Source organism: Oreochromis aureus, linkage group 2 (assembly GCF_013358895.1).
Source record: "Oreochromis aureus strain Israel breed Guangdong linkage group 2, ZZ_aureus, whole genome shotgun sequence".
NCBI lineage: Eukaryota > Metazoa > Chordata > Actinopteri > Cichliformes > Cichlidae > Oreochromis > Oreochromis aureus.
This window is the reverse complement of record NC_052943.1, coordinates 21,745,030-21,762,205: the sequence shown is the minus strand read 5'-3', so window position 1 is coordinate 21,762,205 and position 17,176 is coordinate 21,745,030. Positions and strand designations below refer to the sequence as shown.

At 41.3% G+C, this 17,176-nt stretch overlaps 1 protein-coding gene across 4 annotated transcripts in view; it reads left to right on the top strand.

Moving 5' to 3' along the window:
- fam13b (family with sequence similarity 13 member B) overlaps positions 1-15,588 on the top strand; it is a 68,862-nt gene extending 53,274 nt beyond the window's left edge. For 2 of the 4 annotated variants that reach the window (XM_031732768.2, XM_031732767.2), the window contains 15 exons: positions 237-384; positions 2,805-2,902; positions 3,648-3,699; positions 4,056-4,176; positions 4,647-4,718; positions 5,304-5,577; positions 6,055-6,196; positions 6,499-6,580; positions 7,251-7,442; positions 8,088-8,302; positions 9,459-9,542; positions 9,645-9,740; positions 9,838-10,208; positions 10,968-11,069; positions 11,903-15,588. In XM_031732768.2, coding sequence (XP_031588628.1) covers positions 237-384; positions 2,805-2,902; positions 3,648-3,699; positions 4,056-4,176; positions 4,647-4,718; positions 5,304-5,577; positions 6,055-6,196; positions 6,499-6,580; positions 7,251-7,442; positions 8,088-8,302; positions 9,459-9,542; positions 9,645-9,740; positions 9,838-10,208; positions 10,968-11,069; positions 11,903-12,026 — 2,173 coding nt within the window. In that variant the 3' untranslated portion in view covers positions 12,027-15,588. The remainder of the gene's footprint in view (positions 1-236; positions 385-2,804; positions 2,903-3,647; positions 3,700-4,055; positions 4,177-4,646; positions 4,719-5,303; positions 5,578-6,054; positions 6,197-6,498; positions 6,581-7,250; positions 7,443-8,087; positions 8,303-9,458; positions 9,543-9,644; positions 9,741-9,837; positions 10,209-10,967; positions 11,070-11,902) is intronic. The other 2 variants (XM_031732769.2, XM_031732770.2) reach the window with 2 other exon arrangements.
- Positions 15,589-17,176: the final 1,588 nt, after the last annotated feature.

Sequence of the window (17,176 nt, the reverse complement as noted above, 5' to 3'; positions counted from 1 at the left end):
AAGTGGCATCAGATGACTCTAAAGAAGCATATCCGAGATAGCAAATCTCGTGTACAAAGGCACAAAGCCAGCCAGATGGTTCGCGTTACAGATAAACACGTTTAAAGCAGTTGTACTGTAGGTTACTTTAGCATTATGCTACTTTGCATAGCATTCCCCTGGAGACAAGTTATGAATTTATATTTAAATGTGGGTAATTGCATTGCTTTATTAATCTTTCCATTGTGATATGTTAGGGAGAGTCCCAGTGAGCCTGCAGACCAGGGCTGTGATGGAGACAAGGAGCAACAAACTGACCCTGAAGACAGTCCCTGCAACACAGAAGGGGAGACCCCACTCACACAGCCTGAGCAGCACATCCAACAAAATCAGCGAGAAGCGCAGGTCAGTGGGGGGACGTCATGACGTGATAACCAGAAAGGGAATCTTTATTTTGCCTGTTACTGTAACATTGGCAGAACAGCAGCTCCCCTGTGCTCAAACAGAAAGTGACATCAGATGATAAGACACAAAAGAAAATCGTAGCAAGCTGCTGTGTGGGCTCAGAGCATGCTTGCCATAGCTAACCTCCTTCCCATCTCAGTGTGTCGCTTCATTCCAAGGCAAAATCTGTTTGATATTATCAGCACAGTCCCATCTTTGTTCTGCTCTGATTGCTGCAATAGCTGGAAATTTACTGGGAAAGTGAGAAACAAGAGGGTTGTTTAACAAATACAAACACGCAGACACATTTAGTCATAACTAAATGTTAATAAGGTCATTTTGTACTTGGAAAAGTGCCGAGTAGTTTCTTTCTCAAGGTTTGGCGAACACATTTCCCACTTTTTATACCTATCACACGCCAGAATGCTATATTATAAAACAAGGAGCTACTTTCAAGGGCTTTGCAAATTCTTGACCTTGCTTTCTTCACATTTTGGTAAGAATAGATAAGAACTGATAAAATTATTGTTCAGATAATGATGCTTTGAGATGCATTATCTGTTTAACACATACAGGAAATGTTTCAAATTTAAGTGTGTCTCTGTGCATTTCACTTAAGTATTCTGAAGGGTAGTAATGTTTCTCTTTATTTTCAATATTTAGTTTTAGGCACATCTTTGTATTCCTGTGCACATCACATACATTTTTAGTGAAGCTGTCTCATTGGAAATCAAAACCCTGTTACTAGTGCCCCCCATTCAGCCTTACTGGCTTTTATCCCAAGAACCATTTTAGCTTCCAGATGGAGAGGTGAGGAGGAGACAACATGGTAGGCAGGGAGATGAGACCCACGGCTGGAGGAGAAGCTGTCACTGAAACAATGATCTTGATCCAAGTCCTTAAATAGATCAGCCAAGAGCCAAAGAATGACAGCTGCTCCACTGTACTACATCATCACAGACATGCATGCATGTATTTACACTGGCTTTATGTTTAAAAAGTTGTATAGTTGTGCCATGTGCTATTAACAGTAAGTTCAATATGTGTATGTCCACATAATATACACACTTTGAAATGTCTTCTCTATGGTTCATTCATTCCAAAGTTATGATGAGGACTTTTGTGCTCTTACAGAGTTGTATGTATAGGTTCTCAGTCATTCAGGTGATGCTAGACTTAGGAACTTGAGGGGGGAAAAGAAGGCATCTGGACGTCTTCAAGCTTGTGAAGACATTTCATTCTCATCCAAAACTCCCAAACTCTTTTTCAACAATGCTAATGTTCACATTCTGGACTGAAAAGACAGATGGCTTGAAAGAGGACTAAATGGAAAAAAATCTATGAACAGAGATGGTAGCTTTTCAGCTCTTTTCCTGTAGTGCCTACTCAGCTTGACTTGACTCTATTTGGTTTCAGTCGTTTTCCATTACAATTGAGTACCAACTTATGTGCATGAGGTTGTAATAGCAACGTCCTGTGATGTCTTTTGTTTCTGACACAAAAATGCATGTCACTCTCATGACTCATCAAGTGATGCCACTGACTAGCCAATCGGTGCCATGCGGTCTGTTAATGTCACATTTTCGGATCGCCTCAGACCGCTCAGAAGCCCAGCTGAGTAGGTACTAAAGAAGTACCTGGTACCCGTTATTACCAGCTAGTGGAAAACCCTAAAAAACGTGTTTAGCCGAGCCAAAAGCCAACCTACAATAGAGTTTTGAGAACCCTTCCCAGGTTTTTCAAATCTCACTCACAACTTACCTCAGATGTGAGTCAGCAGGTCACATGATAGGGTGGGGCAAGGTTTCACAGTAGTTTCACCCTTAACTTCTGTGATGGTATTAAGCCACACCTTTTTTCCCACCTTGGCTCGTGATAATGCACATGACGTGATTAAAGCACATGATTAATAGTGGGTCAGCCACTCTCCAAACCACCTCCAAAGAGAACAACCCCCATGTTAAATACGTGGAACTCTCCACCTTTTGTTTTCAGGACTGAAAAGCCTCACAAACTTCAAGAACTCCAGTAACTTTTTCAAGATTTACAGAGTTGTTGAAGATGAGCAGAGGCACTTAACCTCTCATTTTGGCATTAAGGAGCCTTAAATTATTAACTATTTAAGGTGAAAGAGCTTTATTTAATGCATGTATGATTATCTCACTGTATTCTGGGTATTTTGTAAACATTTGATCTGTTGGAGTGCTACATCTCTGTGTTGTCTCATTAACTGAGGAAGTGTATCATTAGTGTTTTACTTATTTATGTTAGACTCCAGTGTGTAACTCAGTTTGTGTTCTTGCCCATTCCTGTCTCTTGCTCTGCTTATTCCTGTTTGAGTTAAACAAAAAATCTTGCTGTCTTGTATTTTTTTCCCCCAGAATTCACTGGACTCTGTCCCCACCCTGGAGGAGAGCTCAGGAATGGACCTGGATGCAGAGTCTGTCACAGATGCAAAGAACAACTTAAACACTGCCAGGTGAGCTGTTTACTTCACAAACACCAGCTGCCTGGATTTACCCTCAGAGTTGAGTTTCGATACAAAGCAAACGAGAGGCAGCAGTGTTGCTGTGCTGATCAGCCACTTGCCTGCTGCAAATTGCTTTGACACGCTGTTTCAACCAGAGCTCACATTTTATGCTGCATCTGAAATGCATCTTTATCCCAGTCTCTCTCAATCCCAACACTTATTCACTTATGCTCCTTCTTGTGTAGTTTCACATGTCGTATGATGATATTACACCCCCAGCTTGTTGCTAACAGCTGTAGTGAGTACACCACCATCAATGTGGCATGCAGTGTTAAAACTGACAAATGCTGTTTCACACCTATTTATTTAAAACAGGCAAAAGATAACAAGAGGGGCAAAATACTGACTACACAAAGCACTGATTTTGGTTACAGCTTTGTGTGAGTTTTTTCATCGTCGAATTATTCATGCAGCGGAAAGATTTTTTTTGTTGTGTGACTGTGGTGTGACTCTTCGTCAGCTGTTATCCAGGCAAGGTTTCAGGAAGACTAAATATGGTGACAGTGGTATGATTGGAAAGTACATTTATCCAGATGAGTCTGTACAGCGGTAACATATTAGTACTTCTTGTTCTTGGACCAAAGAGTACTGAAAACGTACATCCCCTCGTGGAGTGTTAATGTGTTTATCTCCTTTATGGTTTAATTTTGAGTGTTTATCTAATTTTATTTTTGTTTCTAATCTTCATTTTCAGGCAGGACAATCAGCCTCTTGTGACGATGGAGCACACTGTCACCATAAGCTGTGTAAGTGACAGGATGTGGAAATGTACACCTTTCATAGACTGTATATAAACAATGGCTATAGCCATTGTTTATGTCATCCGTTGGGTTTGACCTTCACAGTAAAGCTTTTAAGTATCTGTTAAGGCCTTAATTACACGGGCCTACAGAACAGTCAGTGACCCCATGGAAACCACCACATGCTGGGGGAAAATGTTTATTCCCTGATTTGTTGGCAAGTGGTTGCGGGAAGTTGCTAGGTGAAATTGGTTACAAAGGTGCTGGTCTGAAAAACACACTTGCCAACTTAACTTCAGTTATTTGGTCCATTTTCCTTATTTCTTCCATCTCTTATTGATTTTTTTTTTTAATTCCTCCAGGACTCCAGTTCATGTTGCTGTGATCACAACGCCAACACCAGCGAGCCCAACTGGAACCACCTGTCACCATGCCAACCAGACTCCTCCCACCTCCAGCTTTTTCCCGACAACCAATGGGAAGGTGAGTTCCATCATATCCTGGGAATTCCAGCTTGCTCAGTGCAGCATAAATATTCACAGAAAATTAAAGTGGTATTGGTGAAATAGAAGTTATGCAGAGGGACAGACCTTTAAAACTTTAAATTAATTTATTTTTATCTAATAAAAGTGACATAATGGGAACATTTCATTTCATTTAGATTGTTGTATGAATTACTCTTCCTTAAATATAAAAATTATGGAATATTTTTACTCTAAGCTTAAATACGTCGCTGAGATCTGAATTCAAACCTGCTCAGTTTGATAAATTATCTCATATAAGTGATGAAAAACTGACGTTGGTGGCATTTGTTTGCAATTAAACACAACACACATTGGATGAATGCTGGTGAGTGAAGTTATGAATGACCTCACTGCTCCTCTTCTGTGCTATCTCTCTCCCTGTCCCTCTTCCTCCTCGTTCTTCTACTTCTCCTCCGTCCATCCAAACAGCGTCACCCCCCTCCCATCTCCACCTCCCTCCCATCGACTTCTCATTGATGCATCTGCAAAAGGAAGGCCAAGGTAAGTAATTTCATAAGCGCCCATTCATCAGTCTACCCCTCCCTCCTTTCACCCGTCCTTGTTATTGTTTTTAATGTTGGTCACAGGTGACAACAATAAAAGAAACTATATTAAAATATAATTAAAATAGTCTCGGCTTTTCAAATGTGCGTGTGGTGACGCTGATCGTGATAAATCCCTCCCTGTAACATTCTTCCTTCCATCAGATTTCATGAGATAGCAGGCGGACTTGTTTTTTCTTTCTTCACTCTTCCCTCTTATTTTTTTACTTTACACTCTGATTCTGCTGCTCTTATTGGTCACGACCCCTCCTACACTCTCTCTTCCTCCTCGACTCAACTTGGCAGCATAGCACTGACAGTAAATACACCGGTAATCAGGCTTAGAGTGAGTCAGCAGGTATGGAAGTAAAAAAATAAATAAAGTTGTTGCTGTACATATCCGTCCATCATGATATGTATAACACCCCTCTCTCTCTCTCTCTCATGCACTTGTTAGAGAGGGATTAATCATCTGGCCTCTCCCTTCCTTGTCCTCTTTTTACTTGGCTTGACTTCTCTCTTTATTTCTTTCCTTCTTCTCCAGACCCCGTCCCAGCTTTTAAATCCTGGCAGGATGACAACGAGAGCGGAGAGGCACAGCTCTCCCCGTTGGCCGGTCGCATGGTTCCTCTCCCTCTGCTCCCCCTGGAGGAGGGTGGTGAAGAGGAACAGGGAGAGGGAGGGCAGAATGACTCCCCTTCCTCTTCCCGCTCCCACCCTCACCTGCTGGCACGACGCTTTCTCGATTTTGGTGTGCACGGCGCCCAGAGATTCCTCCAGCAGGATCTGGATGCCACTTCACCCACCAAAGTACATAGGTATGATGTGTAGCTTATTCACTGTAAGACTGTTTTTTTGGGAGGGTTTAATGTTTATAATGACACCACAAAGCATTATCTTTGGTCTGAGACCTGAAGGGGGTTTTTTGGGTTGTTTTTCTTTTTTTCCTTTTCTTTTTTAGCTTTTTTTTTTGGTAGTTCTGTCATGCTGGGGGGGTCGCTGTGGCTCAGGGGCTAGAGTTGAACATGTTGTCTACCAATCAGAAGGTAGCTCTGCTCATGCAGTCCACATGTTGAAGTGTCGCTGGGCAAGAACCCCAAATTACCCCCGATGGATTGGTCACTGTGTGCGTGTGTTTGTGAAAGTTAAAAGGTGCTTAAAGGCATAGAATAAAGCACTGTATGAATGTGTGTGTGAAAGTGGCTTGTAGTAAAAAGCCCTTTAAGGGCTGAGCTGGAGTCAAAAAGCGCCATCAAGTACCAGTCCATTTACTATTTATACTTGTGCTTCCTCAGGCCCAGGCGAGCATCATTTGGTTCCAAAGAGGCGATGAGAGGAGGAGATTCGGTGATGCACCAGCTCACCAAAAAGCTTCAGCATCTGAAGAAGAAAATCAAACAGTTTGAAGAGCAGTTTGAGAAGGAGAGAAACTACAAGGTAAAATCAGAACTTTAATGTTTTTTTAGGTAATAATAAGGTAATAATAAAAAAAAGAAGAAGAAGAAGAAAAAAACTGCAGGAGCCAGTCAATTATTGCTTTTTCAGGCTGTTATAGCAAACAGTCATCTTCCTCTGCCTTCTCCCTTTCTCTGCATCAGAAATACCAACACATTGTTTAATTGCTTACACTGTCACACATCCTGAAAATGTAATTTTGTATTTTTGTCTTGGCTGTTGTTGATGTTTTCTGTGAAATGCCAACTCTTGGTCTCTGTGTGTCCCTCCTCTTCTTTCTGCAGCCTTCTCATGCAGACAAGGCAGCTAACCCCAAGGTCCTCAAATGGATGACTGACTTGACCAAGATCCGCAGGCAGATTAAAGGTACAACTACTTTTTGCTGTCGGCATGCATTCATGTGTGCTTGACGGGGTTAGAGTGTCTGTATGCCATCCTGTTCTGTGCTGGACATTTTGACCCCACTTCCAACCTTTGACCTTTTGTGACAACATGGCATGTATGCTGGTCTGACAGACATACACAGACATATATGCACGTGCTCAGGGTCAACGTGGCTCTCACATGCGTGGCTCCCACCCTACAGTGTGCTGGTGCGTCCTTGTGAACCCACATTCATTACCTGCAGGGTGAGTTCAGTCAGGTGAAGCAGCGGAAAACACCATAAAGCAAGTATTTGAAAATATATGGTCAGAAATCCCAAACTGTGGTTGCAGAAGCTTTTGGTTTGGCTGCCAGTCAGCATGTCCAAAATCAGATATTAAAATATAAAATGTATAGAAATTCTTTTCTGCTGGCGGGTGTTTCTCCTCCCGATGTTTCACCACACTGAACGAACCCCGCAGGACGCCCGTCCACCTCCTTCTTGTGAGGTGCCGGCTCTCCTTTATGGAGTAACACAGCGGCCAAAACATTTGTCACTGTTTCAAATCAAAACTGAAATCAATAATGTGAGCATCCGCTCTTCACTTTCCTCCTTCCTCCTCCTACTGCCCAACGACCCATTGATTGATTGATTGACTGATCGGCCAACCAGGACGCCAGCACCACCTTTTGCCCAGAAGCACGTTGAGGCACCAGGCTTTGATCCATTCACACAGATGCCACCATGCTCCCTCCTCCCCTTCCTCCTCCTCCTCCTCCTCTATCTGCTCACCTCCCCATCACATACTCACCCCCCCGCTCCACCCCTACTCAGGCCTACTCAGCTCTAGACCGTTTCACCTCAGTAAGTACAAACCCCTCAGTAAGTAGACATCTCAAACACTACTGACAGTCACAGCGAGGCGGCTTTGTGAGAGCATCTTGCTTCCTTGTTTCGGTGTCTGCTGAAACAGCTTGTTGGCATGGGATAATTAATGGAGAGATGGTGAGAAGTGTGAAGCATCATGATGAAATTACGTATTTATGGTTCTGATTTCAAAATACAAAACAAGCTCTCTTTTTTGCCAGACATTTTGGGTCTCTGACATGTTAAAAAAAATGTTGGCAAACTGCAAAAAAACATGTCTAACTGCTGGTATCAGTTCTTTTAAAAAAAATGCTACGGTACTGAAGGTCCAGAAGTGTTTCACCTTTACAGCCATCAGGGGCTTTTGAATTTAGTGATTTTACTGTCTGGCAGTGTTACAAAAAATAGTCTGGAAAAAGTTTGCTCTCTGTCTTTGGCTTTTTATTTTGTGTGGTGGTGTGTTTGTGTGTTGTCACACTGTCTTCTTTCTCCTTATTTCTGATGGGTTAATTATAATCAGGACAGATAAATTCCTGCATGCCTTAACTGACTTTCTCTGTTTTCTACTTCTCTCCCTCTCTCTCTATCCCTGCCCTTATTTCTTTCCTCCCTCCTCAACCTCATGTGTTCATCCTTCCCCAGATGCCAAACACCGTGCAGAGACCGAGCTCGGCCCTCAGACTCGGCCCCGGAGTAACACCTTGCCCAAGAGCTTTGGATCCACACTGGATCACAGTGCTCATGACGCAGCGGGGGAGCTCAAAGGCCCGCGGCCTACAAGGGAGGAAACACTGGAGCTCATCCAATGCAGAGTCAAAGAGAAGAGGGAGGAGGACGGCTGGCCTGATGATATCAAGGTAAGGACCAGATATTTTCCAGCAGAGCACTGCACTTATTCAGGGCTTCAGCGACATGCCAAATAAAAAGGATGTGGATCAAATATATAGTTGTCAAGATGGGGAAAAAGAACAGAATATAACCTATAGAGTTTTTTGGGGTTTATGAAATCCTTCAGATCTGATAAAGCTAAACAAATATGGGTGTTTAGAAAATACAATTCAGAGGTCTAGAGGACAGTTTTCTCTCACCCCCCTGGCTCCTTCACCTGAGCAGGATGTGAAAATAATGGAATATGTAAGATGTGAAGTAAACTTCAGAATGGCAGATACAAAGTTGGCATCCAGACACTCAGCCAGTAATATCACTATTAGCAACCGAACACCAATGGAAAGGTCTGGTGTAGGTTTACATACCTAGCAGAACTAAACATGTCCAGTTTTATTGAAAACAAACTTTATTTTTACATTTCAATTCATGTTTTTAAGTTCTACAGGAAAAGGAGAAGAAATATTTTTGATGGATATGCACAAAATTTATATTGACTACAATTTACAAACTGCTAGTATATTGTTTGACTATAACTTTAAGGGTAATTTAAATAGTTTTGATTGTGAACTTCTCCTGTCACTGTGAAACACCAGTTTAAATACTAGTTAGTTAAATGTATTACTTTTTATTAACATACAATGGCAGTTACCTGCTGGTTCAGAGGTGTTGCAAGGCCATCAGCCACTAACAGGGCTCTAACAGACGGATGCACTGCGACAGGAAGTTACAAGCAAGTAAACAAGCAAGACGGAAAGTAAGCAGTGACTACGCAAAAGATTCTGCAGCACTTTGATGTAGAAAATTAGCAAATGTATGAAAGCTGTTTCAGAATAAACTGACCCACAAGCGCGCGACACGTCACCTCACCTCGGTGATGTGCAACCACATTGTGCTCGGGCATGTGGACGCTAGCCTGTGCTCTGATTGTGAGCACAACATTATACACGGGGCCCTACATTTCAGCACAAATTTCTTATATGTCTTTAACTACACACCTACATTATTTCTGCGTCTCTGTATTTTAAACTAGTCAATCTTTTTTTTTCCTTCCTCACATTTGATGACTAGTAATGTTAAAACCAGGAAAGACACTATTGAGTGTTAAATGTCTGTGCATCTCTGTAGAAGATGACAAAAGAGCAATTAACCTGTGAGAAGACTGTCCTGCAGAAGAATCTGCTGCACTACGAAGGGCTGCACGGTCGACCGGTACGTCCAAAAACCTTAATTCTGCAAAGATTTGTCTTTGCCTTAAAAAGCAAAAAAAGAACCCTGTTCTAACCAGCTCTGTCGCTTCTCCTGTCCTTCTAGGTGACCAGAGAGGAGCGGCTGGTCGTGAAACCTCTGTACGACCGCTACAGGCTGGTCAAACAGATGCTCACCAGAGTCAGCATTACACCTGTTGCAGTAAGTTCACAATCTCCACCAGAGACACAAAGTTAGCAGCACTCCTGCAGCAGCTAAGAACGGATCAACTGCATCAACCTTCCTTTCCCTCCTCTAGGTATCTCCATCTAGTAAGAGGCGGAGTAAAATCCTGCAGCCAATCATTGAGGGTGAAACTGCTCACTTTTGGGAGGAAATTAAAGAGGAAGAGGAGGAGGAGCAAGAGCAGAAAGGTGGAGGAGAAGAGGAGAGGGATGAGGAGGAAGAAGAAGAGGAGGAGGAGGAGGAAGAGGGAGAGAGCAGCGGTGGTGAGATGCAGAGCCCCGAGGTTATCATGGCCATCGATCCAATGACCTCGAGTGACGGGCCCGTGAGCAGCCAGAACCAGTCTGACAGACAGAGCGACTGTTCAATGAGAGACAAGATGGAGGAGGGGTCGGGGAGGCTGGCGCTCGACCTGCGTCTGTCCAGCTCGAACGCCTCATCCATGTGAGAACAAAACACACACAGACCCATTCATAGATACAAGCATTCATGCAACATTAGGGCCTAAAAACTGATGTGTTGTTAAGCTGAAATTTTGCTCAGCTATTTATCATTTTAGAAATACTGAATTTGGGTGATATTGTGAATTTGAATATATATTTGTTGCAAATGTAAAGGTCTGCAGTTGTTCCTCTCAGTTCAATTCAATTCAATTCAATTTTTATTTATATAGCGCCAAATCACAACAAAAGTCGCCTCAAGGCGCTTTTGTAGCTGCAAGTTCACTGAGCCTCTGCATTAATCTCAAAGACAGGAAAAGTGTAGCCTGCTGTGTTCATTTAGTAAACCCTGGAGAGGAAATGTAGTTCACATATTCTTCTGCTTTGCTGACTGTGCAGATACAAGCAGGAAGTGTGACACAGTTTTCACGCAGGTTTCAGCAGCTGAGGTGTAATCTGTTTAACGTGTCACAGGATAATGCCTGGCATTAACATACATACACTCACACCTCTGATCAGCTCAGGTTCCTAAGTCCAAGTGTGATGTGTTTCTTATAGGTTGTGACTCCTGTTTAGTTCACTTCCTGCTCACACTGATCACCTTCTCTCTCTGAATTCAAGTTTTAATTTCTGGTTTATAAGCTAAGTGATTATTAGTGTTAAAAAGAGCAAATGTTGCTGAGAATAAAGCTATCTGATGTCTCCACACCACTGTAGTGTTATATGTGGTTACAGCATCCTCTTCTATCCCATCATCCTCCAGGCCAGAGCTGCTGGAACAGCTGTGGAAGGCCAGAGCAGAGAAGAAGAAACTGAGGAAGACCATCAGAGAGTTTGAAGAAGATTTCTATCAGCATAATGGAAGGTAGGTGGGACACGTGCACCCACACATGCACGTTTATTTAAGGAATGAAGTCCAGCTACATCACATATGTTCAGTGATTTCAGCCTTGTCTTTTTAAACTCAGCAGACATTGTTTATTCAGCGAATCAGGACAACCTTTATGTAGGATGTATACATTTATTTGTGACCGACTCCCTTTTCTGTATTCCATGCAGCACTTTTCTGGTCTCTCACAGCTTCTCTATTGTGAAAAAATAAATACCACACCTTCTGACAGGCAAGTCTTTGTGTTAGAGCTTTGTCTGTCTGGATAGATCAGCAAAAATAGTCTCACAGCCTGTGTGTGGCAGGTAATTTGACCAAGCTGTGAAAATGAAAGTCAGGCGGGTTGTGAGGACCATATAGCAAGGCAAAATAATTTTACCTTCATGACATGTTCAAGATGTCACATCCTCTCACTGTCGGTACAGTTACAAGTGATCCACTGACTAGAAAGAGCAGAAGTTGCTCCAAGATCAGTTTTTAGTAAAGAAAAATATCCTTATTGAAGTTTCACCTGCTTGGCAATAAACACACTGCATTCCTGCCAAAAACAAATTGGCTAAAGTGAAGGAGCAGCTGGATCGGGTTCACCATGTCTCAGCAGTAACTTGACAGGTCCGACACGGCTGAAAGCGATCAGCAAACTGAAGGGAACAGCAGGGAAATTAAACTAATAAAAAGTCAACGTTTTAGGTGGAAGCTGCAAAAGTACTGAGAGCTGATTAAGGGAAAAATAAAAACATAAAAATAATTAGAAATTTCAGACCAGTGCAGAAACCTCACAACTCTTTCTTCTCTGATTCCCCTTTTAGAAATGTTCAGAAGGAGGACCGGGTGCCAATGCTGGAGGCGTACAGAGAGTACAAGAAGATCAAGGCCAAACTCCGCCTGCTGGAGGTCCTCATCAGCAAGCAAGATTCCTCCAAATCCATCTAGACCCCTTCCTCAAATATCCGCTATCCCCGCGCACATCAGCTGTCATCACTGCAGCAACGCTACGCCCAGGACGTCTAGCCTGTCATCACGCCTGGAGAGTTTAACAAAGACTGCAGCCAACAGTCAAACACACAACTAATGACCTCCTATTGGTACCCTGCAGCCACATCATGGGGAAATTAAGTCAGCTCTGACTGCTTTTATTAAAAAGTAAAAAAAAAAAAAATCAAAAGTGCCACCGAAATCGTAAATACGACATATCGGTGTAGCTAAGCTACAAATAGCCTCACAGAAATGAAAATGGCACGGAAACACCCAAAATATTCAAAAAGCAGAGGTCACAAAGAGAAACACATAACTGACTCTGCCACATATCAAACAGAAGAATATTTTAGGACGGCTTCCAGTGTCATTTCCTTAAATTAAAAAAATGGAATGACATCTCAAATGTTTTTTTAAACTTGTTAGTGATCCAATCTGCCAAATGCCTGCAAGTGAGTGAGGACAAACACTGGAAAAGTTTCACTGTAAAGCCGTCATCTAATGTGTGGCCAAACCGAGGTGCTCTGCCAAATATCTGAAACCTAGGTTTTAGTTGAGCATTTTAAAGTTAAACGTGTGTTATTACAACTTTTTCCCCCTGATGTGAATGCAGCACGGCCGCTGGTCAAACTTAAAGCAGCTTCCATCATCCGCATTTGATTCCCGCTGCCTCAGTCTGACTGCATATCATCTGAAAACAAACAGCAGTTAAAAAAAAAAGACACAAAGAGAAACTAATCACTGTGTGTATCATCATCATCATCATCATCTCACCAATTTGACTCAAGACTCTGCACTCGTCTCTCACCTCCTGGTTTTCTGACCAGGAAGAAAAAGGCAAAAACATTTTGACTTTTTGATTTCAAGAACTTTACTGTTGTCGATCTTTGTGTTTCTGAGGAATCTCATCGGACAGCTGGAGGACTGGCATTTTAGACACTCTTCACTCAACACACTTCCGATTCATCTGAAACGTCTCACACTGTGCTTCAACCTCTTTCACTTGTTGCAAAGTGGTCATTTTAATAATAATAATTTAACATCCTTACATCCTGGATGCCTCACCTTCTGACTGATTTTAAATATTCATCCACAAGATTTCAAAACCACTTTGTTTTAAAAAGATGATGTACACGTGCAATTAGTCACACTGTACAAGTTGTATTCCAACAAAAGTATTAATTCTTTTCATTATTTTCTATTAGGCGTTTTCTTCTACTTTTTGTTTGCATTTCAGAATACAGCGATGTGTGCACCTTTTTTTTTTCCTCCTGTGCAGAGGAACTCTGAGCTTAGTTTCGTGGGAGCATCTTGCAAAAAGAAAAAAAGAAATGCTGCTTTGTCTTGTGCTCTTAATTTCGACAGCTCCTAAGGCCTCATCAAACAGAAGACGCTCACAGGTAACAGTTCTTCTCAGCTTAATCAGTGATGCAAAGGACTGTTGCAGAACTCTGAGAAAAACTGTGACTTGGCTCCTTGTTTTTCATCGATCTCCTGTTCAGTTTGCCACATTGTAGTTCCTGAGGAATTACGGGTGATAGATAGGTCTGTGTTGTTTTTCATCTGAGAATCCAAAAGCATGTTGGCAGCGGGCATTAGTAGTCTCGTGACTAATCTGGAGGTTTTAATTGAAATTTGATTGAAGCTGAGCAGATCATTTGTATGTTAGCATGATGTCCTCAATACTGAGAGAGCTGAGGTTATTTTTATGAGTGAACGGTCTTTAGGTGTGCCTCTGACCTCTGTCCGGTCTGCAGTTTGATTTCCTGCTGGCAGGTCAAAATAGGGCAGGTGAGGGGAAACTTTATTGTTTCCAATAAGAGTTGAGGCATCACAGCGTGCTTTAAAATGTGGGACAAAAGTTTCCAACAGTCACTGAATTTTGGTTTTAAGCTGCGACCTCGTCAGTCAGCTGTTTGTCATTTTTTTTCGATCTGCACTTGCATGGTTACTCGTTTGTTTTAGGCGCACAGGACAAAGCTGATGTACAATTCTCCGCCTGGTTCAGAGTTGGCTGCAGTCTGTCTGTCGGTGGGCATTCAAAGCTATGAATGAGGTGAACTTTTTGTGTTGTGTGAAGATTATTAGGAGTGTGAGAAGTTGGGACAGTTGAAGTTAAAAAGTTTGATGTAAAAAGATGTTATTTGCACAGCATTCACAGAATGCAGCCCTTTTGTGTTTTATAATTTTTTTTCCATTTGTATTTCTAGAAATGAAGCACTACTTCTATACAGAAATTATACTGTACATTTAAAAAAAAAAAAGAAAAAAGAAATACCCGAAGGAATGAATGTCAAAAGAAATGTTTAAATTATTTCAAACATTAAATTTGGCCCCCTTTGGTTTATTATTATTTGTGATGCCCTGAGAATGTGTTTTTTATTATTATTATTATTAATATTATGAAAACTGCTTGTAGTATCATAACCATTATTTTGTGTGGTAACGACAATAATAATCCTTTTGTATGTACTCACTAACTGTAAAACCAGCTGTAGACGTTAGTCTGGCACTGCGTGTGGCGAGACGCACATGAACCTGCTCTGTTTTCTGAATTACTTTGTTGCTCTGTGTAATATAAGCTAATATAGAAGCTGTACTGTAGTGAGCTTGCATGGCAAACAAGAACATAATCATATGGAAAAAAAAAAATCGCATTGTTTCCATTATTTGTGCCATGAAGAAGCAGCAATAATATGTTTGTGTGGAGGTCTCTTTAACACAAAAAAGCATTGTAGGTTTGATCCCGTGTGAACATTTGAGGTACGATGTTTTCGGGGTTGGACAGTGTGTTTTTTACCTCTGCGTCACGTCGGCACTGCTGAAATCCAACGTATCAATAAGTCTGTGAAACTAGCAGGGATTGAAAAGCCAATGACAGATGTATCATCTGAAAACATTCCAGTTTTTATCGTCATCAAAAAAGTGAAGAAAAATGATCCACCGTCAATATCTGAAGGGCTTTTATTTCTGTCGACTTGTTTTTCATTGTGCCTGTAGCAGAGTGGTAAAATTCACAAATGTAAATGTATTCTGTTGGTGTACAGTATGCTTCATCTCACACTTACCCATCTGACGTGCATGGTTGTTTCACACACCAGGAATTCAGAGCAAAACTCATCTTCAAAGACGTTTCCTAGGTCCTCCTGGAGATATTTTAGAGATTAGAAAGACACATTTTTACTAACTGATTATTTAAAGTGATTTAAATAAAAGTTGTCCAGAAGTTAGTTTAAAATACAGAAATTATGTTTTTCCTTTAACTACAAACAGTCTGAAGTCAAAAAGAAAACCTCAGGACATCCTTGAGATGGGATTTTGCTATAAATTCCTTCAGTCGAGATTTCAGGAGGGATGCGGCATAAGACGCTCCCTCCCGTTTCCTCCAGTCGACCTACACGTGACGCCGTTTTAACACATTAATATATCGTATGTATCTGTAACTGTTTTCTTACTTTGTGAATACAGTCAGTAACAAACATTTACACATGAAAATAAAATTTACAAGCTTGCCACACCACTTCTCCCGACTGTTTTATTTTTTAAATGAAATATACTGGGACCAGGATGTCCCCTGCAAACTTGCCCTGAATAATAAATAACTGTTATGTCCATTTTAAACAAACAAATCCTTAAGATGACTGATTTAACCCAGTACTACTTTAAGCATTAAAACCCATCCAGGTTATAGACTCGTTTTGTACTAGGTTAAATTAGAATGTAACCAGCTCTGCAGCCATTTTTCATCAATCTATGCTAATTTTTTAAGTATTTAATTTATTTATCTTATCACACAAATATGATTTATAGCGTAAACAGATGCATAGACATAATGTCACTTGTCTCTAATGTCATCAATATTATGTGTGATGCTCTCCAATTGCAGGCTGTAGTGCCCATAAAAGTAGTTCTATGCTCTATATATCGACAAATAAATAGCTAGATAGATAGCGTAGTTGTAAGACCACGCTCCTTTGGAGCAGGAGTTGCAAGTTCGATTCCCACCCGTTCGATTCTATATCCAGTAAGGGAATCTTATAACCTTAGACCTATGGAATCTTCGATAACCAACATCCACAGTTGATGGCAAAACAACTAGTAGCTGAGTGTTCGGAAGAAGGGACTGCTCTCACGGCTAGAGACTGACGAGGTACAATACACATGCTACGGCAAGGGGGAGCCAGGACGCCAAGTCAGGGGGAGAGATCATCACCCCCACCCGAGATTGGGTACCAGTCTCCAAGTGTGATGTGGAAGAAGGATCACTGAAGGACCACCATGGTAAAACGAGCCGATGACTCAAAAATCTGACCAACCTGAAACCTTTTAACCTGATTAAGTGAACTACAACAGATTAGTAATCAGTGACCTCTAGTGGAAGCTAGAGGTAAGTGCTTTCGAGGAAAGTGCTTGAGAAAGCACATATGCTATACACGTTAAAGACTGTAAGCCTAGTTGTTGAAACGAGGGGTTTCTCGAGAATATCCCAAACATAAAGTTTTTCCCTTTTTCCAACTTCTAGTTAACCAAACTACAAGTCAAACATAACAGTTATATGCCCCGTTTGTTTTAATTTTGTTGAGACGTCTCACACTGTCAACCATTACTGTTTTTAAAACATCTTTTAAAAGTACAGCAATTACGCAACAAGTTTCACAGTCCATGAGATTCCATAGCTCGCATCTATTTGAAAAAACACTATTATGACATTTTGAAATAAAAAATGGACCTTTGATGATCAAATCAACAAATCAACAAATGTAATTCTTTGCTTAATTAATATTTGATTTATACATAACTGGGTTATAACATTAAGCGACATGTCATATAATTTTAAACATTTTTAAGCTTAAATTGTCCTCCAATTGTAAAAACACCGTGATATATAAGTTTAACCGGTTTGTCCTGAACCAGGTGTTCTGATAAACCATCCTACTTTGGCAAAACGTCCTACCGTAAGTAGTTTATGCACATTTCTGCTGTCACGGAGTAATTCCAGCACAAATTTAAGTATGTATGACGGTTTGCCACTTAACTTTGCCCATCAGAGTATGCTTGTAGCTCATATTCAAAAAGCCAGGACAGTTTGCCACTTGATTTTACCCGTT